The sequence below is a fragment of the Podarcis melisellensis genome, assembly GCF_964234715.1.
Source record: "Podarcis melisellensis genome assembly, chromosome: 1".
In the NCBI taxonomy this organism is placed as follows: domain Eukaryota; kingdom Metazoa; phylum Chordata; class Lepidosauria; order Squamata; family Lacertidae; genus Podarcis; species Podarcis melisellensis.
In genome coordinates this window covers 121994711-122021187 of record NC_138528.1, presented here as the reverse complement: position 1 = coordinate 122021187, position 26477 = coordinate 121994711, and the positions used below count along the sequence as shown (strand labels likewise).

Here is a 26477-nt window from a genome sequence, read left to right as displayed (position 1 = left end):
TCAGCATATGCATAGTTTTAAAGCATAGGTTAGATGGCCATCTGTAGCTGAGATTCCTGCATTGCAGGGGGTTGGACTAGATGACCCTTGGGTCCCTTTCGATTCTATGTAAACAATGTCTAGAATAAAAGGAGGAGCCAAACTGTGCCCTGAAGGCATAAAAGACCCTGGTCCTCTGTGCGGTTTGTGCCGCTTCAGTGGTCATATGGTAGGGAAGGGTTAGAATTGTCACCAACCCCGGCATCATAATTGACAAATTCAGCACCAAGGGCCTTCTGGTGGTTCCCTCACTGTGAGAAGTGAGGTTTCAGGGAACGAGGCAGAGGGCCTTCTCGGTAGTGGCGCCCACCCTGTGGAACGCCTTCCCTTCAGATGTCAAGGAAATAAACAACTTTCTGACTTTTAGAAGACATCTGAAAGCAGCCCTGTTTAGGGAAGTTTTTAATGTTTGAGGTTTTATTGTGTTTTTAATATGTTGTTGGGAGCCGTCCAGAGTGGCTGGGGAGGCCAGATGGGTGGGGTATAAGTAATAAATTATTATAAATTATTATTATTACAGTCATACCTTGGGTTACAGACGCTTCGGGTTGTGAGATTTTGGGTTGTGCACCACGCCGAACCCAGAAATACCAGAATGGGTTACTTCTGGGTTTTGGCTCTTGTGCAGAAGCGCCAAATCGTGACCTGCGCATGTGCAGACGCGGCGCTGTGGGTTGCGGACACTGCGGATTGCGAACGTGGAACATGGATCACGTTCACAACCTGAGCATCCACTGTATTATTATTATTGATTATTGGTTACACTTGTCTGCATTTAAATAAAATAGTTCTTCATTTTTAGATGCTGATATGTGCTGCAGCACATTCTCTCCTGTGTGGGAGAAACAGAAGAAGACCTCTTCTAAGGTCTTTTTGCTCACCTTACCAATTCTTAACATTATTTGTACTAAAACTTTGTTCCCTCCCCCCAGACACCTGACAGGAAGTGGCTTATTTTTGATGGGCCTGTGGATGCTGTGTGGATTGAGAATATGAATACCGTGCTGGATGATAACAAGAAGCTGTGTCTGATGAGTGGTGAGATCATTCAGATGTCGCAACAGATGAGCCTTATTTTTGAACCAATGGACCTGGAAGTTGCTTCTCCTGCTACTGTAAGTTGGCGCAGTCGGAAGGTTGCTTTTCGATGACGTTAGGATTGTGACAAGCCCACAGTGGTGGGGAAAAAAATTAACTTTCTCATTTCTTTACTTCCTGATCTACACTGGCAAATTCACCTGCGATAAAAACAGTAAAACACTAAAAATAAAATAAAAGCATACCGAAACATTTAAGGACAATTATTATTTTTATAGAATTTTTATTCAACCTCCCAAAATATTCCAAAACATTTATTGGCATATACAATTCTTTTTCCAGCACAAAATTCTTGACTTCCCACCCCTCCTTTCCTGATGTTTGTTTTTATTAGCAGTTTTATAACACCTTTTTTAAAAAAAATCTAAACCCTGTTATTGTTAGATCTTTCAGTAACCCACTGCTTATATTTCAAATCTTGCCTGCGACTTCATATATTGGTGATAAATTGATAGATAATCCATTAGTGGTTTCCATTCCTCCTTAAACACTTTGTCATTATGTCCTATTAGTTTGGCAGTTTATTTCACCATTTCAGCATAATCTGTCAGTTTCATAGGCCATTCCTCCTTTGTTGGAATTCTTCTTTCAATTTATGTCATAGAAAGTTATAGCTGCTGTTGTTGCATAAATTCGTCAGCTTTTTCAAGACACCTTTTTCCTAGCAAAAAAAGGCTTCAGGTTTTTTTTAAAAAAGGAATTATCAGTTTAAACATCCTTTTCAATTCATTATATATCATTTCCCAAAACCCCTTTGCCTTTTCACAGGACAATTTAAAAACAATTATATCTAAAACGTTAGAAATAAATAAACCACAACGAAACACAATAACAAATGGAAAAAGAGATGTGACCAAATCTTGTACAGTGTACCTTGGTTTTCCAACTTAATCCGTTCCGGAAGTCCATTCCAAAACCAAAGCGTTCCAAAACCAAGGCACACTTTCCCATAGGAAGTAATGCAAAATGGATTAATCTGTTCCAGACTTTTGAAAACAACCCCTAAAACAGCAATTTAACATGGATTTTACTATCTAACGAGACCATTGATCCATAAAATGAAAGCAATACTCAATGTAACGCAGTCATACAATCAACCAATCAGTAGCTGATCTGGGTTCCACACAGTCACAAAAACAAAACACAAAAGAGCTGCAAAAACAAAAACGCAAAATAAATAGCAAAAACAGACAGACCTTAAATCGGAAGTATAACACTCAAAACAGAGCATGTCCGGCTTCTGAAAAAGGTTCGCAAACTAGAACACTTACTTCCAGATTTGCAGTGTTTGGGTTCCAAGTTGTTTGAGAACCAAGGTACCACTGTATTTGGAAAAGCCTGCTGAAACAGAAAGGTTTTCAGCAGGTGTGTAAAATAATGTCATTAAGCAGGAGCTCCAAAACACAGGTGCTGCTGCCGTGCTAAAATAATAACTCTTCACAAATGCATAAGGAATACTGTGTGGGACCCGTAAGTGCAAGTTTCTCAGGTTAAAGAGGAACGTATGGGGTAAGTAAACCGGTCCCAAGTTGTTAAGGGCTGCATATATCAATAGGAACATGTTGAACTTGGCCTGGTAGCAAACTGGCAGCTTGTGCAGGTCTTTGATAACTAACACAATCATTATCCAATTAGTCTGCCAATAGCAAACTTTTTCAGTGTATTGTTTTTTTAAAAAAAATTCCTAAATGTTTTTTTGTGGAAGTTAATGCCCTTGAAATCAATGGGACGTTTGTGAGCGAATGTGTTTGGAATCGGCATGCCAAGTTCTTGTTAGATTTCATTCTTTTAAGTAGTTTCTACCCCAGTCCCCTGTCCATTTTGATTTCCACTTTTGGAAAGATATATTTTTGTTTGTTGCAATGCCGGTCTTCCTATAAACTGTTGTTTGATTTTATTTTTTTTAATTTGGTATCTACAACCATGATTTTGTATAATGGATTAGTGAACAATGAATGAAGCCTTTTCTTAATTGCAGTTTTTTAATAGAAAATTATTTTTGTTTTTAGGAATCGGTTCCCTCTCCCTCTCCTCCTTTCTTTAATAAAGGAAGTTTAAAAAATGAAAGCTATGATTTACACACACACACAAACTAGAACTTGCGTCACTGCTACTGGTTAGATCTGAAATTGTTGGCATGTAATACGTCAACTTGTGATTTATATAATTGTTGAGAATCATTTTGTTCTGTCAGACCTAGACTATCCGAGCCAGCTTCCACAAGTTTACTGAACATATAAGCATTCCATTAGGTTAGGTTATCTATAGCCTTAAGATCTGTAAAGGTATTCTTCTTTTTGCAGGTTTCCAGATGTGGCATGGTCTACATGGAGCCACAAATGCTAGGTTGGAGACCCGTGATGCTATCCTGGCTACATCTGATGCCTCCCACCGTCACACCTCTACATAAAGAGTTTATAACAGGCTTGTTTGACAGGATAGTCCCGCTTTCTGTTGAGTTTATTAGAAAGTGTACAAAGGTGAGCTAAGCATGGATTTAATGAAATGGAAATTGCCTTCCTGGAGTGTGTCAGTACAGAAGCATGAATGCTTTTATCATGGCCACAAGAGCTCCCCCCCTCTTCAAAATTTGGATATTTAGGTGTAGAACCAAGGGAGGGAGGAAATTGTTTGGTGCATTCTTTGCAGTGGGCTGAGACAGGGCTCGTCCTGTGGTTTTCCCCTTGCCACTCTCTTTTCCCAGGAAAATCCTGCTCCTTGGTGCTAAATCGGAGCAAACGTCAATCTGGAGAAAACCTGAATTGCCCTTTGCTCTGTTTGACCATTAAAGAGCAGTTTTCCCTGGGGGAAAGCAGCGGAAAAAGAGGCACAGCTGTCAAGTGTCCCTTTTTTGAAGGGACAGTCCCTTATTCCAGCGCCATGTCCCGCTGCTGTCCCTTATTGATGGATGTCCCTTAAATGTCCCTTAAATGATGTCCCTTAAATTTCAAAGGAAGCAGCTCCTCTCCCTGCCGGCCAGGGAGGAGGGAGGCTCCAACTGTGTTGCTTGGCTGTGTTGCTCACCCAATAAGAAGGCTAAGAATGACTGGGGGGTGGAGCTTGAATGCCTTGTGTGTGGCTAGTTAATGCAAGCTAAAGGGTTTTTTGAATGCTGGACGCCATTTTGTTGCACGTGCTGCTGCAAACTTTGCAGTGCAAAGCCAGGCCGGGGAGCCATCTTAAGCTGAGGCTGCATAGGCCTTGTGGTGCATATGATTCAGATTCTATTCAGATGAACCTCTGGTTACAAAGTTGGTTGGACAGTGTTCTCGAAGCTACCAGCATGAGTTTGACCAGGCTGCAGGAGGACAGGAAGACTGGAGTGCCTGGAACAGGTAAGGCTGCAGGTCCCTTATTTTGGCTGCTGGTCCCTTATTTTCTAGGCTGCTGGTCTCTTATTTTCAAGGCTGCTGGTCCCTTATTTTCAAATCTGTAAGTTGACACCTATGACAAGAGGAAGGGTGGGTAGGCCCTCAATTCTGTGTTCCTGAACTTGCTTTGTAGACTGGAACACAACTCCCAGTCAGATTGTACATTGCATAGGATTTCACGACACAGTGCACAAAAATGAGTATTTTGTTTAAAGGATGCATGCATAAGTGTGCACTTTACGATAAAAGCGTGCATTCTGGAGAAAGTTTTCAGCTTCGGTCCCATCTTAATCAATTGTTCTTACTTCTGAGTAGAGATGTGTAAAGTTGCAGTCCCTATTCTTGTGTCGGCATTCACAGTCAACATTTCAGTGGCATTAGATTGGTCTTTAGTTCAGTCAATTCGGTTGCTGGCATTGCAGTTATTATTATTATCAATCCTATTTCATACCCTATGCAATAAGAGAAAGATCTAAAGAAGTAGGACTGAGGATAACAAATTGCTTGCATTTCTTTATTTTATTTTTGTTTGGAGGTTATTTTTTTATTTTGTCTTAAGGATAACACAGTGCTTTGTTTTTTGATCTCTTGTGCCCATAATGCTTAGAGTTAGGTAAAGGTAAAGGGACCCCTGACCATTAGGTCCAGTCGTAGCGGCGCTCATCTCGCTTTATTGGCTGAGGGAACCGGTGTACAGCTTCCGGGTCTTGTGGCCAGTATGACTAAGCTGCTTCTGGCGAACCATAGCAGCACACGGAAACGCCGTTTACTTTCCCGCCGGAGCGGTACCTATTTGTCTACTTGCACTTTGACGTGCTTTCAAACTGCTAGGTTGGCAGGAGTAGGGACTGAGCAACGGGAGCTCACCCTGTCGCGGGGATTCGAACTGCCGACCTTCTGATCGGCAAGTCCTAGCCTCTGTGGTTTAACCCACAGCGCCACCCGCATCCCTTAATGCTTAGAGTTAGGCGTTGTTTAATTTTTGATGGTAAGGCTGATGGAACAGGCTCATTTTAAATTAAGCTCATGTACTATGGAGAACATGCCTTTGCTCCTCCTAGGAACTGTCTCCTACATCAGATACCAACTTGGTGCGATCGTTGATGTATCTAATGGACTGCCTCATGGATGAGTTTCAAAATGAAGCGAAACTTAAGACTGTTACGGACCGTGAAATATTTTCTTGGCTTGAGGTGGGCAGGATCTTGTTAATGCATTGAATCAGAGATTTGGTTTGAGTTAGCCTCCATGGATCTTTAGAGTGTTGGTGCAAACCTGACACATTACAATTCATGGATTGGTAACATACTTAGATCACTTAGGGGTGCATTACAGTGGCTTGTAGTCAATGGATAAGGGGGCTAGGTTAATCCCCTAAAATTTCCCCTGGCACCTCCTTCCCCAAAGTCCAGGAAGCTTCTGCCCAGCTTAGGGCAAGAGGTGCGATTCTCTGACTGGTCCAAGAAGCCTCTCCCTACCTTCCCAAAGCCCTTCCTGCTTTGGGAAGTGTTACCAAACCGTGGTAACTTGGTTCTTTTGAAATCAGCCTTCTTTATGGTCCAGCTCTCACTTCCATTCATAACTACTGGGGAAACCACAGCTTTAACTATACGGACCTTTGTTGGCAAGGGGATGTCTCTGCTTTTTAAGATGCTGTCTAGGTTTGTCATTGCTTTTCTCCCAAGAAGCAGGCGTCTTTTAATTTCGTGGCTGCTGTCACCATCTGCAGTGATCATGGAACCGAAGAAAGTAAAATCTCTCACTGCCTCCATTTCTTCCCCTTCTATTTGCCAGGATGTGATAGGACCAGTGGCCATGATCTTAGTTTTTTTTTATGTTGAGCTTCAGACCATATTTTCTGCGCTCCTCTTTCACCCTCATTAAGAGGCATAATAATAATAATAATAATAATAATAATAATAATAATAATAATAATAATATCATTATTTATACTCCGCCCATCTGGCTGGATTTCCCCAGTCACTCTGGGCGGCTTACAGCATATATAAAACATAATAAAATATCAAACATTAAAAAACTTCCCGATACAGGGCTGCCTTCGGATGTCTTCTAAAAGTTATGTAGTTCTTTATCTCCTTGACATCTGAAGGGAGGGTGTTCCACAGGGCGGGCGCCACTACCGAGAAGGCCCTCTGCCTGGTTCCCTGTAACTTCACTTCCCGCACTGAGGGAACCAACAGAAGACCCTCGGAGGAGGATCTCAGTGTCTGAACGATGGGGGTGGAGATGCTCCTTCAGGTATACTGGGCTGAGGCCATTTTCAATCCTGCACTTTAGTAAAAAAAATTATCATTTTAGGCTGTGCTTCTTTGCTCTCTTGTTTATTGTAATAAGCCCCATTGGAGCCATGGAGTAGGCCCCATTGGACACAGTGGGCCTTACGTCTGAGTAAACATGCATAGGGTTTCATTGTTAATTAATTAATACACCTTCCGCCCTTCCTTTTGCACTAGAGCATTTTTGTGTTTTCTCTCACCTGGTCTGTCGGAGCCAGCTGTAAAGAGAGCGACCGGCTGAAATTTGACAAGATCGTGCGGGAATTGCTGGAAGGGCCAATGAGTGACGAAACGAGAGAGAAATATAAATTGCTGAGTGGTCTTGAGCACATGCGCGCAAAAATACTGACTGTCCCCTATCCAGAAGATGGAACAATTTATGAGTACCGCTTTGTCAAAGATGTGAGTGTGTTTGTTTTCAATAGAGGTTTTTCCTGGAGTTTAATTGGTAGATTCATTTCCAGTATCACCTCTACGTTAGATCAGTATTCTTGGTTGAATTATGGAACACTCCTTTCAGATGCGGGTGGCACTGTGGGTTAAACCACAGAGCCTAGGACTTGCCGATCAGAAGGTTGGTGGTTCGAATCTCTGCGACCGAGTGAGCTCCCGTTGCTCGGTCCCTGCTTCTGCCAACCTAGCAGTTCGAAAGCATGTCAAAGTGCAAGTAGATAAATAGGTACCACTCCGGCGGGAAGGTAAACGGCGTTTCCGTGTGCTGCTCTGGTTTCCCAGAAGCAGCTTAGTCATGCTGGCCACATGACCCGGAAGCTGTACGCCGGCTCCCTCGGCCAATAAAGCGAGATGAGCACCACAACCCCAGAGTCTGTCATGACTGGACCTAATGGTCAGGGGTCCCTTTACTTTACCTTTCAGAAAGTAGTTAATGATAGCTGGCATTTTTCAGTCCACCCCAATATGACAAAAAGCAAAGTAAATGCCCAGTTTCATATTTATATTCAAAACAATGTATGGACCTTTAATGATGGGCGTGGTTTAGCTTTCCATGATAAATTGATCTGTAATCCAATCCTGAGATGTACATACTTCCACTGAAGCTAGCTGCCTGTTTGGGAGGGAAGAGGGCCTGAATCTTTCTCTTCCCGCCCCAGCCACTCAAAGAACGAGTGGCAGAAATTCAGGTGTGTTTCCCCACGTGGCTGATGGGTGATCAGCCCTGACCATGTGTGGTCCTAAGTTCTTGATTCAGAGATGCAGAAGCACACAGTTGAGCACAAAGCAGTTCCTGATACAGCAAGGGATGTGGCACGATCTCACTAGCGCAGGGTGAAATGTGTCCATGAGATCTTTCTCCTATTCTTTCTGATTGTGTTATGTTTTGAAACAGGGCGCAGGAAGGTGGGAGCCTTGGGTGGAGGCCCTTGAGACGGCTCCGCCTATACCGAAAGACATGCTGTTCAACGAAATAATTGTCCCCACTCTGGACACCATCCGATACTTTTCGTTAATGGAAATGCTGACAACACATCAAAAGCCGTTCATATTTGTCGGGCCAACAGGAACTGGCAAGAGCGTATATATCATAGTAAGTATGTCTTGAAATGTACGTTGCACTTTTTGTCTCTGCAAGGAGAATCCCCACTGATTGGTAATTAATGAAAACTGGACCCTGTACTTCTTACCACCAAACTTTATCCTCGTTCTCGAGATTGGGCGTGGCTTTCTCTCATTCCCTCTAACCTTAGCAGAGTAAGGAGACAATGTCAGCGGTAGCTGCAGAAGACGTTTTGAGCAGGCATCCTAACTGTTCCATTCCTCAGCTTTGATGCTTATTCCTTTACTTGGAGCTCAAAAATTCTGGGTGCAGAAAAATGAAGGGGAGCCAGTTGTAGGGGATCTGCCTTGCCCACAGCAGATCCCAGGGGCATTCCCTGGGATCTCCAAGTAGGACTGGGAGATAACGGTGCCTGAAATGCATGGAGAACCACTGCTGGTCAATGTACTGAGAAAGATGCCCCAATGGTCTGATTCTGTGCACAGCAGCTTCCTGTGCTAATGATCTTAGGCAGGTAAGCAAGCAAGCCTCAATAAGAATTAATGACTGTCCAGCAGTTTTATGGTACTTTTATTTACAAAACACATCCAGAGCGCGGCTTTTAGCCTGCACTCATTGAAGGAGTTGGTCAGTCTGAATCTCCACCCCTCTCACAAGCAGGAAGGACGCCAGATTCTGACCTTGTCCTGTCTCTGAGAACGGGGGCTGAGAAGTTGGACTGCCCCCTCCACACTTCCACTAGTCTCGTGCTCTGTCCTCTGCCTCTCTGCTGGTTGCCTAGCAACCCTCTGACTGCCTCCTAACTCTCCCCCTTCTTGAGAGCTATTGTGTCTTCTTTGTGAAGGAGGATCGAGCTCCCCCTTCCTGGCTCTGTCAGCCAGCTTTCGTCTGCAGAGTCGGCCTCTCTCTCACTTGTCTCAATTTCTGAGTCTGACTCTTCCCCTGCGCTCAGTTGAGCCACGTCCCTGTCACCTGTGTCCCTATGAAAAATAAAATGGCCCAAAGACTTGCAGTCTAATCTGAGGCTAGACAGATTAGGGAGGAAAGATGAGGAAATAAAAGAAGGAAAAACCGGGGTGAAAAGATGTGCCTTAAGGAGGAGTCTGCTGGACAAGGAATAGCGGTGATAAGAAGCTGCAAGGGAAAGGAGACTTGGGTTGTTGTGAAGATTGGGAATAACCTTAGGTTTAACTTGGAGCTATCAAAATGCATATTCGGTTTGCTCTTTACTCTGGATCAAAATTCCTTTGCCTGAATGTCAAAAGAGGTCTCTTCATGGTATTATGAGTTATCTTGAGAAATATAAATATTAGCACATCTGTTAAGTGGTTGTTTTGTCATACTATAAAGCCACTTTGAGTTCCCCTCCATTACCCACATAAGTGACCAAAATTATGAACTCCTTATTTAGAAGAACAATTGATATAATCTCAGTCAAAAAGCCTATAAAAAAACCCTCAGTGTTTGTCTTCCTGTAAATTATTTCTCTTTGTGTGCCTGCCTTCCCTGCAAATGAATTTTTATTAATGCAATTAATTCTTGCATTAATGTTATGCATAATTAGATTTGCTCTTCGGCGAAAAGTAGCAAGTGGCCTCCCACAGTCATTTTGCTGATTCTGATACTTAGAAATTTATTCTGGTTAACACGGAGTAACTAAACTGGAAAATTATTTTTGCAATAAAGGGCTGTAATTGGCTTTTATTTAATTACTCTTTAACGCGACTTTGATTTATTGCACTGATAAAATATTAGTAACGTGGGACCCAAAGTTAAGAGAAGGCAACAAAGCAATGCTGATGTGTTTAGCTGGAGAATGATCTCTCTCTCTCTCTCTGTGTCTGTGTGTGTGTGATTTAGAAAAATGGGTGAAAGTGTACTAAATGTTTAAGCCAGGTCTTGAGAAGCCCACCTCTTATGTCTGGATTATGTTCAGGGTTAGCACACCAGCTGCACTGGGTAGTTAGAAATAGTCCAAGTTTGGCCAAAGGGCCTGAAGCATGACTTAGCCACCCTCCCTTTCTCTAAGAAATGTGTGTACATGCACTGGCAGGTATAAACCCAAAGCTGGAATCAGCATTTGACAGGTGTGAGGTTTTATCATCCTGGTGGATGTTACATTGTATAAGTTAAAGGAGTCCTGGATGGTTAAGTCCAGTTGAATTCGACTATGGGGTATGGCACCCATCTCCACTTTCAGGCCAAGGGAGCTGCTGTTTGTCCACAGACAGTTATCTAGATCATGTGACCAGCATGACCAAACTGCTTCTGGCGCAACAGGACACCATGACAAGTGCCAGAGTGCACGGAAACGCCGTTTACCTTCCCGCCGCTGTGGTGCCTATTCATCTACTTGCACTGGTATACTTTCAAACTGCTAGGTTGGCAGGGACAGAGCAATGGGAGCTCACCCCGTCACGGGGATTCGAACTGCCAACCTTCTGATCGGCAAGCCCGAGAGGCTCAGTGGTTTAGACCACAGTGCCACCTGCGTCCCTATGATATGGTATAGCATGGTGAGCCAAGCATGGTAAAGTGCTTGTGGATATCTCTGCAAATGTGGATCTTTATAAAGTTTAGTTTTAAGACGAGAAGAACTGTATCATAGCAGATACATTCATGATATACCAGCATCACTTAAAGTTTATGTAGACAGTGTGTTTATCCTTGTCTTCTGCCACGAGGCAATAAAATGACGTTCTCTTTTCTGGCGATGCGTAACTTGCCACTCTGCCCCTGAGGTCTCATAGACTCCTTCAATGATGGTTTGGTTTGTACACCTAGGATGGTACTTCTTTTTTGAGAAACAGAAAATCTTCTCCGGTGCTCTTGAAATGCCATAACAACATTTTAAAAAGTGGAATTTTTGGTACAGGCAAAATGCAAAGTTATTTCCCCTGCCCTATCTTGAGCAGTTTGCTGGGGATAGAATGGGCCTTGCTTAGCTCAGGCATTCGGTAGTTTAACTTCCCCATTCATTTCGGTATGGGGAGTATCAGTGATGTATCACCTCATATTCTTTAAAACCACGGGTCCTAAAATTTTGAATCACCCTGGTTTATTTCTGCAGGAACCTCATTAAGGCGCTGTGAATGTTAACGACCGTGGATTCATTATTGCCTCATCATTTTATAAGCAGAATGGCTCACGAGCTTGACGTGGAAAAGCTTGCTGCATTTAGACAACTGGCAATAAATACAAGGGGTGGGTGTGTGTGCGCGCTTTTTGCTAGTAGGCTATATAAGCTGTCAGATGTATATGCTCATGTGACCCATTCTCTCCCCCCCTCCATTTCAACTATTTTTATAGGATTTTCTCTTAAACCGCTTACATAAGGATATCTACAAACCATTGCTCATTAACTTCTCAGCGCAGACTACAGCAGCTCAGACTCAGAACATCATTATGTCAAAGCTGGATAAAAGGAGAAAAGGAGTCTTTGGTCCCCCTCTTGGAAAGAGAATGGTAACTTTTTTAAAAAAACTGCAGACTACAGACTTGTCACTACGCTCATGTCATATTTTTTTTGCACCCAGCTACAGATACCTGAGGACAAAAATGAGCACATAATGTATCGGTCAGGGAGGGCAGAAGTCTTTGTATACATCAGGCATGTCCAAAGTCATGCTAGCCAAGGACCTTGAAAAAAATATAATAATAATAATAATAATAATAATAATAATAATAATAATTTATGCCCTGCCCATCTGCCTGGGTTTCCTCAGCCACTCTGGGTGGCTTCCAGTAGTATATTAAAAACACGATAAAACATCAAACATTAAAAACTTCCCTAAGCAGTGTCAATTACTTTAAACATAGCAAACTTACCTCCATTAGCATGCAAAGAAACAACAGTGCAGGGAACTCAAACTCATTCCTCCCCACCCCATCCCATGAGTATGTCTTGCAAGCTGAGAACAGCTCCTGGAAAAGCTGCCTTGACAATAATGTTGCTTAACAAAGTACAATGAGAATGAAAATGGCACAATCAAGATATCATTTTTCAAAGTGGAGGAAAGGAGGGGGGAGGGAATCAGACTTGAAATTCAGCTGTTTCTTGATCATTTAGACAGAGCTGGCAGGTAGAAATCTATTTGATCTGAAGCCTCTTCCCTCTTTTCTTAAGAGATGAGAAAGAGAGGAGGGTGTTGGTTGGGATTACTTAGTGGTAAGAAACCTCACCCAGGATATGCTGTGAATAGAGATGGAGAGAGATTCCAGTTTGCATTTAAAGACGGATGTTCCTAATTCACACTTCCCAAAACAATATGTGACCTGAAACACAGCCATGATTCAGAAGTCTCACTTCTTTGAATTTTGCACTGCAGTTAGCCAGCCAAGCCATGTGTGTGCCCAAATGCACACACTGGATTAGAATGTGCATAAAATGCATATGTTAGCGAAAACAAAATAAACGATATGTATTGTATTAGGGGAATTTGCCTTGCAAAAATGTGCATATTAGGCAATATGTGTATATAGAAATTTGCATTAGAATGCTATTGAATTTTCATGAGGACTTTTTTTTTTAGTTGCAGACTGGTGTGCAACTATGGAGAACTGAATGCAAACTTGTAAATATGAGAATCTGAAATTGACAGATCAGCCCATCTCTAGCTCAGAAGCACATTTTAAATAATAATAATAATAATAGTAAGAAGTTCACTCTCTGTGTACATAGGCATATGTGCAATGTACAGAATAAGTGTTGAAAAACAGATTTTTTTCATTTACAGGTTGTATTTGTGGATGATGTCAATATGCCAGCAAGAGAAGTTTATGGGGCTCAGCCTCCTGTAGAGTTACTTCGTCAGTGGTTAGATCACTGGAACTGGTATGACCTGAAGGACTGCTCTGTGATTAAACTGGTGGATATTCAGATCATGTGTGCAATGGGGCCACCAGGTATGACCTTCTGAGTTTATTTTGAAAGCTTTTCTTTTGGTGCTTTTGGAACACAGATTTTTTTTAAAAATTGTTTTTTTATTTACAGTGGTACCTCGGGTTACAACGCTTCAGGTTACATACGCTTCAGGTTACAGACTCCGCTAACCCAGAAATAGTGCTTCAGGTTAAGAACTTCAGGTTAAGAACTTCAGGATGAGAACAGAAATCGGGCTCCGGCGGCGTGGTAGAGCAGGAGGCCCCATTAGCTAAAGTGGTGCTTCAGGTTAAGAACAGTTTCAGGTTAAGTACGGACCTCCAGAATGAATTAAGTACTTAACCCGAGGTACCACTGTATACTATTCAAATTTATACATTTCATTACATTTGCAATCAATTTAACATTTCAAAATTTGAAATTTGACTTCCTTCCCCCTCTTTCTGTGGTTCCTTGAATTTATTTTTTAATATCTTCTGCGTATCTAAATTCATTTAACTTCCTCATTTAATTATCTACTGTAAATATATACTCTTACAAAACTGCAGGTTATTACAATAATCCTTCTAATGTTTTTATCTGTTTACAATTTATCTGCAAATATTCAATAAGCCATTTCCATTCTTTTACAAAAAGTTTGTTAACTTGGTTTCTTATTCTTCCGGTAAGTTTCGCCATTTCTGCATATTCCGTAAGTTTTTGTATCCATTCATCCTTTACTGGGACTTCTTCTTCTTTCCATTTTTGGGCGAGTAAATTCTTGCTGCTGTAGTAGCATACATAAATGAATTTGTATACAATTCTATACAATTTAGGTAGTTAAAGGTAAAGGGACCCCTGACCATTAGGTCCAGTCGTGACCGACTCATCTCGTTTTATTGGCCGAGGGAGCCGGCGTACAGCTTCCGGGTCATGTGGCCAGCATGACTAAGCTGCTTCTGGCAAACCAGAGCAGCGCACGGAAACGCCGTTTACCTTCCCGCCGGAGCGGTACCTATTTATCTATTGCACTTTGACGTGCTTTCAAACTGCTAGGTTGGCAGGAGCAGAGACCGAGCAATGGGAGCTTACCCCGTTGCGGGGATTTGAACCGCCGACCTTCTTATCAGCAAGTCCTAGGCTCTGTAGTTTAACCCACAGCGCCACCCGCGTCCTTTAGAATACTCATTTAGACAACCTTAAAATATCAATGACTTCCCTTCTTCTCTTTCCATGGTTCATTTTGCATATCATAAATCCCTGCATATTTTACATAAACTAAACCATTCAGTATTCCATTATTACTTCTATCAAAACTTATTCACACTGTTGAATTTATCTTAATGCTGCCAACATATTCAAGTGTACACAATTCTCTCTCCCCCCCCCAAAAATATATTCAATAAACATTTTCCAACTTTCTTTTAACGAATGTCCTCTTTGTTTTCTTATTCTGTATATATCTAAAATAATGGTCCCCACTTTGCTTTTTCTGTTACAAACAGACCGCACACCCTTGTTTCCATTTGATTGACGCAAATCCAGAATAATATTTTTGGATCTTGCTCCATCTCATCTGCTACTTAGAACCAGTCTGATATATTAGCATGACTTTATCTACCAGCTGTGCCATTGTAAATGGTAGAAGACACCTGTAGTGCTTGTTTATTCTTGCAGCGGGTCTTGGGAGAGGGCTTCTGTGCCTTTAACATTGTCACCCAGTCTGCTGAAGGCTTCTGACGCTCTCCCTAAAGGTAAAGGGAACCAGGCAGAGGGCCTTCTCGGTAGTGGCGCCCACCCTGTGGAACGCCCTTCCAGCAGATGTCAAAGTGATAAACAACTACCTGACATTCAGAAGACATCTTAAGGCAGCCCTGTTCAGGGAAGTTTTTAACGTGTGATTTTACTGTATTTTTGGTTTTTATGGAAGCCGCCCAGAGTGGCTGGGGAGGCCCAGCCAGATGGGCGGGGTATAAATAATAAATTATTATTATTATTATTATTATTATTATTATTATTATTATTATTATTATTATTATTATTATAAAGGGACCTTTGACCGTTAGGTCCAGTCGTGGATCACTCTGGGATTGCGACGCTCATCTCGCTTTACTGGCCAAGGGAGCCAGTGTACAGCTTTTGGGTCATGTGGCCAGCATGACTAAGCCGCTTCTGGCGAAACCAGAGCAGCGCACAGAAACGCTGTTTACCTTCCCGCTGGAGCGGTACCTATTTATCTACTTGCACTATGACGTGCTTTCATATTGCTAGGTTGATAGGAGCAGGGACCAAACAACGGGAGCTCACCCCGTTGCAGGGATTCGAACCGCCAATCTTCTGATTGGCAAGCCCCAGGCTTTGTGGTTTAACCCACAGTGCCACCCACGTCCCTTGACGCTTTCCCTACTTGCAAAAAAAATGGATTTTGCCACTATAGAGAATATGCATCTGGGTCATAGAGTTTGTCCTTGATGAAAACCTGTTTTTCACTTACTGTAATGGCTAGCAGAAGCTGATCCAAATCGGCTACTAAAAGCATTTCCATTGTTGCAGTTCATTGTAGTTCCTTTTTTATTATTATGATTGTGCTTTCTATTTGCAGGTGGAGGTCGAAACCCAATTACTCCTCGGTATTTGCGACATTTTAATACAGTTACCATCAATGAGTTTGATGATGCATCAATGTATACAATTTTCTCCAGAATAGTTGATTGGCACCTCAGTATATGGTAAGTGAAGTTGAAATATTGTGGATTACTAAGCATACAGTATAATGTAAATATGGATTTTGATGGTCTGCTAAGAACATCCTTGTATAACCTTATTTTTCAAATATATTGAACACTTTTGTCTTTTGCTCATTTAGTAAGTGTTCCTTTAGTAAGGTAAAGCCCATGGAACAATGAAACCATTTTGTATTCTCATACACATGTTTTAAAACATGTTCAATGTTTACGTATTTATTTGACTTATTATTTGACTTATCTCAAAAGCCAAAGGGGGGAAAAGCGCTGCTTTGCCTCCACCATTAAAAGGTAAAGGGACCCCTAACAGTTAAGTCCAGTCACGGATGACTCTGGGGTTGCCGAGGGAGCTGGTGTTTGTCCACTCCACAGACAGTTTTTCTGGATGATGTGGCCAGCATGACTAAGCCACTTCTGGTGAAACCAGAGCAGCGCACGGAAACGCCGTTTACCTTCCCGCCAGAGCAGTACCTATTAATCTACTTGCACTTTTGGGCGTGCTTTTGAACTGCTAGGTTGGCAGGAGCAGGGACCGAGCAACGGGAGCTCACTCGGTCACAGGGATTCGAACTGCCGACCTTTTGATCAGCAAGCCCTAGGCTCAGTGGTTTAGACCACAGCGCCACCCGCATCCCTCCACCATTATCTCCTGACAATTAGTGGTAGGAGCAGGACTTCCTCTCCCTTGTTAATAATTCCTTAATGGCTCCTGGTGGTTCCCACTGGCAAACAGCTTCACTACTGCTCTACCTCTCCTTTAAATCAGAACCAGTGAAGGCGGTGAAGGTCCTGTGTGAGTGCCTGGAGGCGGTTGGAGGTTGGATGGTGGCTAACAGATTGAGGTTGAATCCTGACAAGACAGAAGTACTGTTTTTGGGGGACAGGAGGCGGGCAGGTGTGGAGGATTCCCTGGTCCTGAATGGGGTAACTGTGCCCCTGAAGGACCAGGTGCGCAGCCTGGGAGTCATTTTGGACTCACAGCTGTCCATGGAGGCGCAGGTTAACTCTGTGTCCAGGGCAGCTGTCTACCAGCTCCACCTGGTACACAGGCTAAGACCCTACCTCCCCGCGGACTGTCTCGCCAGAGTGGTGCATGCTCTAGTTATCTCACGCTTGGACTACTGCAATGCGCTCTACGTGGGGCTACCTTTGAAGGTGACCCGGAAACTGCAATTAATCCAGAATGCGGCAGCTAGACTGGTGACTGGGAGTGGCCGCCGGGACCACATAACACCGGTTCTGAGAGATCTGCACTGGCTCCCAGTTCGTTTCCGAGCACGATTCAAAGTGTTGGTGCTGACCTTTAAAGCCCTAAACGGCCTCGGTCCTGTATACCTGAAGGAGCGTCTCCACCCCCATCGTTCAGCCCGGACACTGAGATCCAGTGCCGAGGGCCTTCTGGCGGTTCCGTCATTGCGAGAAGTGAGGCTACAGGGAACCAGACAGAGGGCCTTCTCGGTAGTGGCGCCCGCCCTGTGGAACGCCCTCCCATCAGATGTCAAAGAGATAAAGAATTACCTGACATTCAGAAAACATCTTAAGGCAGCCCTGTTCAGGGAAGTTTTTAATATGTAATGCTGTACTGTTTTTAACACTGATTGGGAGCCGCCCAGAGTGGCTGGGGAAACTCAGCCAGATGGGCGGGGTATAAATAATAAATTATTATTATTATTATTATTATTATTATTATTATTATTATTATTATTATATCTTTAGAAACCTCCGACGTATATTTACGGCTGTTATAGCCATCCTTGATTGGCAGCCCAAGGAGTTTAGCAAGTGCAGGAAAGTGCATTAAAGTTTATGTTTTGCTCGGTAGCATTGAACAAGCCATTTTATTTCTTTTACATTTAAACCAACAGTTATAGCTTCCCTCCAGAATATGTTGAGCTGACAGCACAGATTGTAAACGGCACCATGACAGTATATAAAGAGGCTATGGAGAATCTGCTCCCGACTCCAACCAAATCACACTATTTGTTCAACTTGCGTGATTTCTCTCGGGTCATCCAAGGTGTTTGCCTGTCGAGACCTGAAACGACAGCATCTACAGGGACAATAAAACGCCTTTGGGTTCATGAGGTAAACTTTTTGTTGTCATTAGTCAATAACTGAAGGTTTTTGTCTTGATATGATGAAAAAGTATTTTCTTGTGAGGCAGTTAAATTATTTGATTTAGAACAGGCTTCCTCAACCTTGGCCCTCCAGATGTTTTTGGCCTACAACTCCCATGATCCCTAGCTAGCAGGACCAGTGGTCAGGGATGCTGGGAATTGTAGTCTCAAAACATCTGGAGGGCCGAGGTTGAGGGAGCCTGATTTAGAACATGGCTGTTCTTTCAGTTACTTATTGTTAGAAATTTTGTTAAATCCATACATTGTTGCTCACCACAATATACACAAAAGGCATAATAATAATAACAATAATAATAATATTTTTTTATTTATACCCCGCCCTCCCCAGCCAAGGCCGGGCTCAGGGCAGCTTACAAGCAATAATAAAAACAAGTTGAATGATTACAACTTAAAAACAAAATTAAAATACAACATTAAAATATTGAAACATTAAAATGTTAAAATGTAGCCTCATCGCAGGATGAGAAGGAAAAGAAAAAAGAAAGAGAGGGAGGGAATCAAATTGGCTCCAAGCCAAAGGCCAGGCGGAACAACTCTGTCTTAAAGACCCTGTGGAAAGAAATCAGACCCTGCAGGGCCCTGGTCTCATGAGGCAGAGCGTTCCACCAGGCTGGAGCCAGTGCTGAAAAGGCCCTGGCTCTGGCTGAAGCTAATCTAACTTCTTTAGGGCCTGGGACCTCTAGGGTGTTGCTATATATGGACCTTGAGGCTCTCCGGGGGGCATACCAGGAGAGGCGGTCCCATAGGCACCAGGGTCCTAGGCCGTGAAGGGCTTTAAAGGTCAAAAGCAGCAGCTTAAATCTGACCCTGTACTCCACCGGAGTCAAGCCTGAGCTGCTTTCGGAAGATTTCTTTTTTTGGGGGGGATTAGCTTTCAAGCAAGTCAACAGAGAGGTGGGGGCATCTAATTGTATTTTCAAGTGGGTGGCATTGCTTTAAATAGTTACCCACCTCAGCCCTTTAGGATGGATGGGGTGAAAATCTCAGTAGATAAACCTTTTTTTTTGGTATTCGATAAAACTTGTGTATCCATATTTCAGTATTGCTCTATTCCACCTTTGAGTGCGATACAAAGATTAATTTCTGGCTTTTGCTAAATAAACGACAAGTGCATAAAGTATAAATGAAGAGTTTATTTACTGGTTTGAAGTTAACTGAACTTGCATTTCCCCTGTGGAACCTTTAATGTGTAGATCTTAATTGTTGTCCCCACCCTGCCAACCAGTAAATGTTTTGTTGATAGAAAAATGAATATATATTTTTTTACCATATGAAACATAGTATTCACTTAAGCCCTAGTGTTAAGTTCTTCCTACACTCCTTTACAGTATTAATTCTATTTACATATTGTACCTGAGGGAATTCCCATTCCATTTTCATGTTTGTGACTGGAATTGCCTCCATTAGAACAATCATATTGCCATTTGTCGTGCAGGTCCTTCGGGTGTATTACGATCGCTTAGTAGATAAAGCGGATCGATCCTGGCTCATTGGCTGCATCCAACAAGTAATGAAAAGCCAATTCGAAGAAGAGTTTGATGAACTTTTCGAGAGACTGGACTTTGATGGCGATGGTTTGGTGAGTGAAGATGATTTGCGAAGCCTGATGTTCTGCGATTTCCATGATCCTAAAAGGGATGATACAAACTACAGAGAGGTCTTGGATGTGGACCATTTGAGGGTGGTTGTAGAGGGCCATTTGGACGAATACAACCAAATGAGCAAGAAACCCATGCAGCTGGTCTTATTCCGATTTGCCATAGAACACGTTTGCAGAATTTCCCGTATTCTAAAGCAACCTCGTAGCCACGCGCTTCTGGTTGGTGTCGGAGGAAGTGGGCGCCAGTCCCTGACCCGTTTGGCTGCATATATGTCAGACTACACGCCTTTCCAGGTTGAAATATCCAAGAGTTACGGGACCAATGAATGGCATGAGGACCTAAAAGTCATCCTAAGGAGATCTACCGAAGGAGAGATGCAAGGGGTTTTCCTGTTCACCGATAGCCAGATAAAAAGGGAGTCGTTCTTGGAAGACATCAACAACTTGCTGAATGCCGGAGAGGTACCAAACCTCTTTGCAGTTGACGAGAAGCAGGAAATTTGTGAAAAGATGCGTCAGATAGACCGCCAGCGTGATAGAACGAAGCAGACGGACGGAAGCCCCATTGCCCTTTTCAACATGTTCATTGACCGCTGCCGAGACCAGTTGCACGTTGTGTTGGCCATGAGTCCCATTGGAGATGCATTCCGTAATCGTCTTAGAAAGTTCCCGGCGCTTGTTAACTGCTGCACTATTGATTGGTTTCAGGTAGGGGCCTTTTGGAATATGCACATTCTGTGATGCGAGCTTCATCCTGAGTACATTGTGAGAAGCAGCATCTCTTTAACGTTTCTTTTTAACTTGACAATGTTAGAGCCTGGAATTCCACTTGATGTGATAGTTTGCTATGTGCAGTAATTTTTAGATGGAAAAATAGGCAAACCTGTAGTCCCCTGGATGCATTCTGAACGTAGGGATGTTGGAGATTTCCTATGAAAACAGAAATGGAAATGGAAATCTGGATGTTTGCTTATTCGCCCCCATATATGGAATGGCCATCTTTCCAATAACTATGATCAGAATTCACTGTTGCCGTTGCTTTTGGCCTGCAAACAATACATAGCTGTCCTTAACACACACACAGACCACCCATTTACATTACATTCTCTCTACATTGAAATGAATTTGTATTTGTAGAATTTGTACTGTTAAAATGAAAAGGGGTCAAACTATCGCAAGAGGTGTTGAAATTTTGGGAGGTTGGATAGTTACAATAGAGTGGTCTCAGGGGTGTGGGGTGAACATTTTTTATGTTTATTTATTTTTTATTATTAATTTGTCAAAAAACAAAATGAATTGGGTGGAAGAGTGTATTGACAATGCAATTAACAAAAATTCCTCACATTGTGAAATTAATAATGTGAATTTTGTAGGTCATGGAATTTAGCTATAGCAGACAGTGGGAAGAATAATGCAGTTAAAAAAACAAAACCATTCTTAATTGTTTTTAAACAAATACAACAAGCATTAAACATTTACTCAGCAGTACATCTAACGGTTTCTGTTTTATCCAATTTCTCTAGACATACATTTACACATTCAACATTCAAACATATTGCTCAATATAACCCTTCCACTGAGAATAGTTTTTAGTGGAAGATGAACTGCAGCAGAATTGAAACAGTGCTTCATGTGGCAAATGGAAGATGGTGCCTTCTTATTTTTGTAGTACCATGTGATACTTAACCCCTTAAGCCTTGTAGGCTTCCTTGCTTGTGGCCAATACACACACAGCTTTATTGCGGTCTATAGACCCAAAACACACAGTACAACAACAATAAATAATAATCAACAGTTATTAAGGTGTAGAATCAGCCTTGCTAGCCAACAGAGGAGCTTTAGCCTGTACATACTGATTTCTGACTTATACTGTCTCTGAGAGGAATTTTGCTACAACTTACCCTCAAGGAGAACCTTGATATGAAAAAAAAAGTTGACAATTCCAGGTTGTTCTGTTAGTACTGGATTGATCAGATGCTGTCTAACCTGTTTAGAGCCAGTGTGGTGTAGTGGTTAAGAGCGGTGGACTCGTAATCTGGTGAACCGGGTTAGCTTCCCTGCTCCTCCACATGCAGCTGCTGGGTGACCCTGGGCTAGTCACACTTCTCTGAAGTCTCTCAGCCTCAATCACCTCACAGAGTGTTTGTTGTGGGGGAGGAAGGGAAAGGAGATTGTTAGCTGCTTTGAGACTCCTTAAGGGGAGTGAAAGGCGGAATATCAAGTCCAAACTACTCCTCTTCTTCTTCTTCTTCTTCTTCTTCTTCTTCTTCTTCTTCTTCTTGTTCTTGTTGCAGATTTCAATGCAATAAACTGTGTTCCATACATTCAGTATCCTGCGAGCATGGGCACAGCCTATCTTGGTATGGAACATCCGCCAACTTCTCCTTTTCAGAAGGGAAAACATATATTCTGTCTTTAGCTTGTGGCTAATAGTTTTTGGGGTGTGTATGTGCATGTGTGATTTGGATTAGGGCCGTGGTGCAAAAGCTGAGGGCTAGAAACCCCTCCCTCTGTGTTATGGCCCCAACCAATTCAGGCCCCTCCGCAGTTGTTTCTGAGCAAGAAAAAGGGGCTTGGGGCTCCAGAGACACAACACCGACATTATGATTACCTTAATCCTTAAACTTATTAATTTCTATAGGTTTAAGTGTGACTAATATTGTGTTGGACTGTCCCTCCAGTGTATGTAACAGAATCCCTGTAGAATACTTTCAGCTGTGACTACTTGAAGGCATATTGTCAATAGTGTCATAGGAACTTAGTGTGTCATGTTTCATCCCAGTTTAGTACATATGACCAGGAAGCGCATGCATATATATATAGGTAAAGGTAAAGGTACCCCTGCCCGTACGGGCCAGTCTTGCCAGACTCTGGGGTTGTGCGCCCATCTCACTCAAGAGGCCAGGGGCCAGCGCTGTCCGAAGACACTTCCGGGTCACGTGGCCAGCGTGACATCGCTGCTCTGGCGAGCCAGAGCTGCACACGGAAACGGCGTTTACCTTCCCGCTAGAAAGCGGTCCCTATTTATCTACTTGCACCCGAGGGTGCTTTCGAACTGCTAGGTTGGCAGGCGCTGGGACCGAACAACGGGAGCGCACCCCGCCGCGGGGATTCGAACCGCCGACCTTTCGATCGGCAAGCCCTAGGCGCTGAGGCTTTAACCCACAGCGCCACCCGCGTCCCATATATATATATATATATATGTTTTCGTAGATTTTCACGGGTACAGGAATGCAGGTTTTGGTGTCCTCGGGTGTCTTCCCGTGTATATATATATATATATATATATATATATATATGCTATCAAGCTACTGATTAAACTGCTAGTCCCTGCCCTGGTTTTCAGAATACCAAGCTTTGCCTAGTCTTGTCTAGTGCGAGACTGAGGAACCACTTTCTCTCTCTCTCTCTCTCTCTCTCTCTCTCTTGTATATAATTTTTATTGAGTTTTCTGTTTTACAATTTTAAATACTCATTTTACATCCTTAAGATATCAATGCCTTCCCTTCTTCTCTTTCCATGGTTCATTTTGCATATCATAAATCCCAGCACATTTTACATAAACTAAACCATTAATATAGCCATCAAAACTTGTTTACACTGTTGAATTTATCTTAATTCTGCCAGGGTTTTCAGGTGTACACAATTTCCCCCCATATATTCAATAAACATTTTCCAATCTTCTTTAAACGTGCATTCTTCTTGTTTTCTTATTTTATATGTTAAGTCCGCATGCTGCGCATATTCCATCAATTTAAGTTTTCATTCTTCCTTAGTTGGGACCTCGCTCGATTTCCATTTTTGGGCTAACAAAATACTTCAGCGGAAGCATTATTTATGCAATATCTTGTTTCCATGATAAGAGTAAATTATTTGCTCCTCTTCCTTAAATTTAGTCATGGCCTTCGGACGCGTTGCAGGCTGTTGCCACTCGCTCCCTAGAAGATATCGAAATGTCAGAGGAAACCCGAGATGGCTGCATCGATATGTGTCAAAAATTTCATACTACTACCATTAATTTGTCTGAATCATTCTTTAACGAACTCCAGAGACACAACTATGTAACACCTACTTCATACCTGGAGTTGATTTCCACATTCAAATCTCTGTTGGAAAAGAATAGGGCGTAAGTATTATTAATATAAAAAATTGATATGAGAAATAGCCTTGCATTCCCCGGCTCCCAGCCTGCGCTTCCAGCCCCATATAACAGATTGAGTATAGCATGCACAAAAGGGGGGGTTGTTCTCATTATTCCCTACTTGGACATACAACGTATAGCGTCTCCACCCTCATCGTTCAGCCCAGACGCTGAGGTCCACCGCTGAGGGCCTTCTGGCGGTTCCCTCACTGCGAGAAGTGAGGTTACAGGGAACCAGGCAGAGGGCCTTCTCGGTAGTGGCGCCTGCCCTGTGGAACGCCTCCCATCAGATGTCAAGGAAATAAACATCTGTCTGACTTTTAGAAGACTTCTGAAGGCAGCCCTGTTTAGGGAAGTTTTAAATGTTTGATGTTTTATCTTGTTTTTAAAAATTCTGCTGGGAGCCGCCCAGAGTGGCTGGGGAAACCCAGCCAGATGGGCAGGGTATAAATATTATTATTATTATTATTATTATTATTATTATTATTGTTGTTGTTGTTGTTGTTGTTGTTGTTGTTGTTGTTATTGGCATGTAGGGTGTTAGACCAGGGGTGCATTTTTTCTCGCTTGGTCGTCCTTCATGAGTAAGAATTTCCTGTAGATGACCAGGCAAATAAGCTTTTGTAATTAATAAACAAACCTAAAAGTTTTAACCCTTTTCTTTCTTCTCTTAAGGTAGGCATAGGGAAACTCAGCCCTCCAGATGCTTTAGGACTACAACTCCCCTGATCCCTAGCTAGCAGGACCAGTGGTCAGGGATGATGGGAATTGTAGTCTCAAAACATCTGGAGGGCCGAGTTTGCCTATGCCTGTCTTAAGGTGTTGATGCTTCCCAAATGATGAGCATAGACCTGTATTGATATCAGGCTAATAAAAATATTGTAGCTGGTGACTTTCGTCTCTTTGCAAGATAGTGTCTGCTTTTCTGAGCTGTTAGAAACCTTTTTTTCGCTTTTAATTTTTTTATATAATTGAGTTTGTTGTAAGATGTTTGTATTTATTTGTGCGCTTAACCAACCATTCATTTATTTAGCTTGCACTGGCTTTCCCAGTGCTCAAAGCAGCCTACAAAGCCTGCCAAAATGAGCAGTTGAGATGTCATGCTGTGCCCCATCTGCATTTGAAAGACTTACATTTCCTGACTCCTAGGGAGGTTCTCTAGGACTTGAAAAAGTGAAGATACACAGAGCCCAGGGCCCAATCTGCCAAAATGTAGGCAACACAGAGGTTAAAACAGGGAGAGTCTGTCTCTGAATTACTGTACTTTAATCCTAGGTTAGGAATGGTTTTACAGTGGTACCTCAGGCTATATACGCTTCAAGTTACATACGCTTCAGGTTACACACTCCGCTAACCCAGAAATAGTGCTTCAGGTTAAGAACTTTGCTTCAGGATAAGAACAGAAATTGGGCTCCAGTGACGCAACGGCAGCGGGAGGCCCCATTAGCTAAAGTGGTGCTTCAGGTTAAGCATAGTTTCAGGTTAAGAACGGACCTCTGGAACCAATTAAGTACTTAACGCGAGGTACCACTGTATAGGTAAACACCAGTACCTCAAATTGGGCCAGGATTTGTGGCCTTGTCAGGGGAAAGTGAGTTTAAAAAACAGTTAAAGTAATATTTATCTAAAAGTAGGTTGCTGGCTACCTTGGAATGTAATCTTAAAATATGTGAAATAAATAGATATTTGAGTTAATAAGGTTATGAAATTGAGTCAGGCTTTAAAAACTCAAGAAGATTGATAGCTGGTTACTGTAAGGGGAAATGGAATCAGAAGTGCGTTCAGCAAAAGGGGCTGCTTTCGGATTAACTTGATGACACTTGCAATGTGTGTCGCCTGTGTGAACGTGTCCCAAATTGCTTCTAGGCAGGTGATGAAAATGAAGAAAAGGTACGAAGTGGGCTTGCAGAAACTGGACTCGGCGGCAGCCCAGGTGGCCACGATGCAGGTGGAGCTGGAAGCCCTGCAGCCCCAGCTCAGGGTAGCCAGCAAGCAGGTGGACGAGATGATGCTCGTCATTGAGAAGGAGTCCCTGGAAGTTGCCAAAACGGAGAAAATAGTGAAAGCCGACGAAATCGTGGCTAACGAGCAAGCCATGGCTGCTAAAGCCATCAAAGATGAGTGCGATGCTGATTTGGCCGAAGCCTTGCCGATCCTGGAAAGCGCCCTGGCTGCTCTTGACACTTTGACTGCTCAGGTATGGCCTTCAGGATATATAAGGGTGTGTGTGTGTGTGTGTGTGTGTATGGATATATATGTGTGTGTGTGTATGTGTGTGTGTGTACATATGTGTTTATGTATATATATGTGTGTGTGTGTATGTGTATATATATATATGTGTGTGTGTTTGTGTGTGTGTATATGTGTGTGTGTGTATATATATATATGTGTGTGTGTGTGTTTGTGTATACATATATATTTGTGTGTGTGTGTGTGTACACACAGTTATACCTTGGTTTAAGAACAGTCCTGTTTATGAACAATTAACTCCATAAAACTGGAAGTAGTGTCCCGGTTTGCGAACTTTACCTCGGTCTACAAACGGAAGCTAAACGGTGGAAGGGCACCGGTGGTGGGAGAACTCATTAGGGAAAGTGCACCTTGGTTTAAGAACGGTTTTGGTTTAAGAACGGACTTCCGGAATGGATTAAGCTCATAAACAGGTACCAATG

General features: G+C 42.7%; 1 protein-coding gene across 1 annotated transcript in view; it reads left to right on the top strand.

Annotated features, from left to right (window-relative positions):
* Positions 1-26477, top strand: part of DNAH7 (dynein axonemal heavy chain 7) — a 153138-nt gene that overhangs the window by 69569 nt on the left and 57092 nt on the right. The window contains exons 31-42 of the mRNA XM_081886711.1: positions 972-1154; positions 3441-3617; positions 5570-5701; positions 6983-7207; positions 8154-8351; positions 11631-11786; positions 13058-13226; positions 15785-15911; positions 17792-18011; positions 19500-20372; positions 23561-23790; positions 25672-26002. Of these exons, the coding sequence (XP_081742837.1) occupies positions 972-1154; positions 3441-3617; positions 5570-5701; positions 6983-7207; positions 8154-8351; positions 11631-11786; positions 13058-13226; positions 15785-15911; positions 17792-18011; positions 19500-20372; positions 23561-23790; positions 25672-26002 (3021 nt within the window). The remainder of the gene's footprint in view (positions 1-971; positions 1155-3440; positions 3618-5569; positions 5702-6982; positions 7208-8153; positions 8352-11630; positions 11787-13057; positions 13227-15784; positions 15912-17791; positions 18012-19499; positions 20373-23560; positions 23791-25671; positions 26003-26477) is intronic.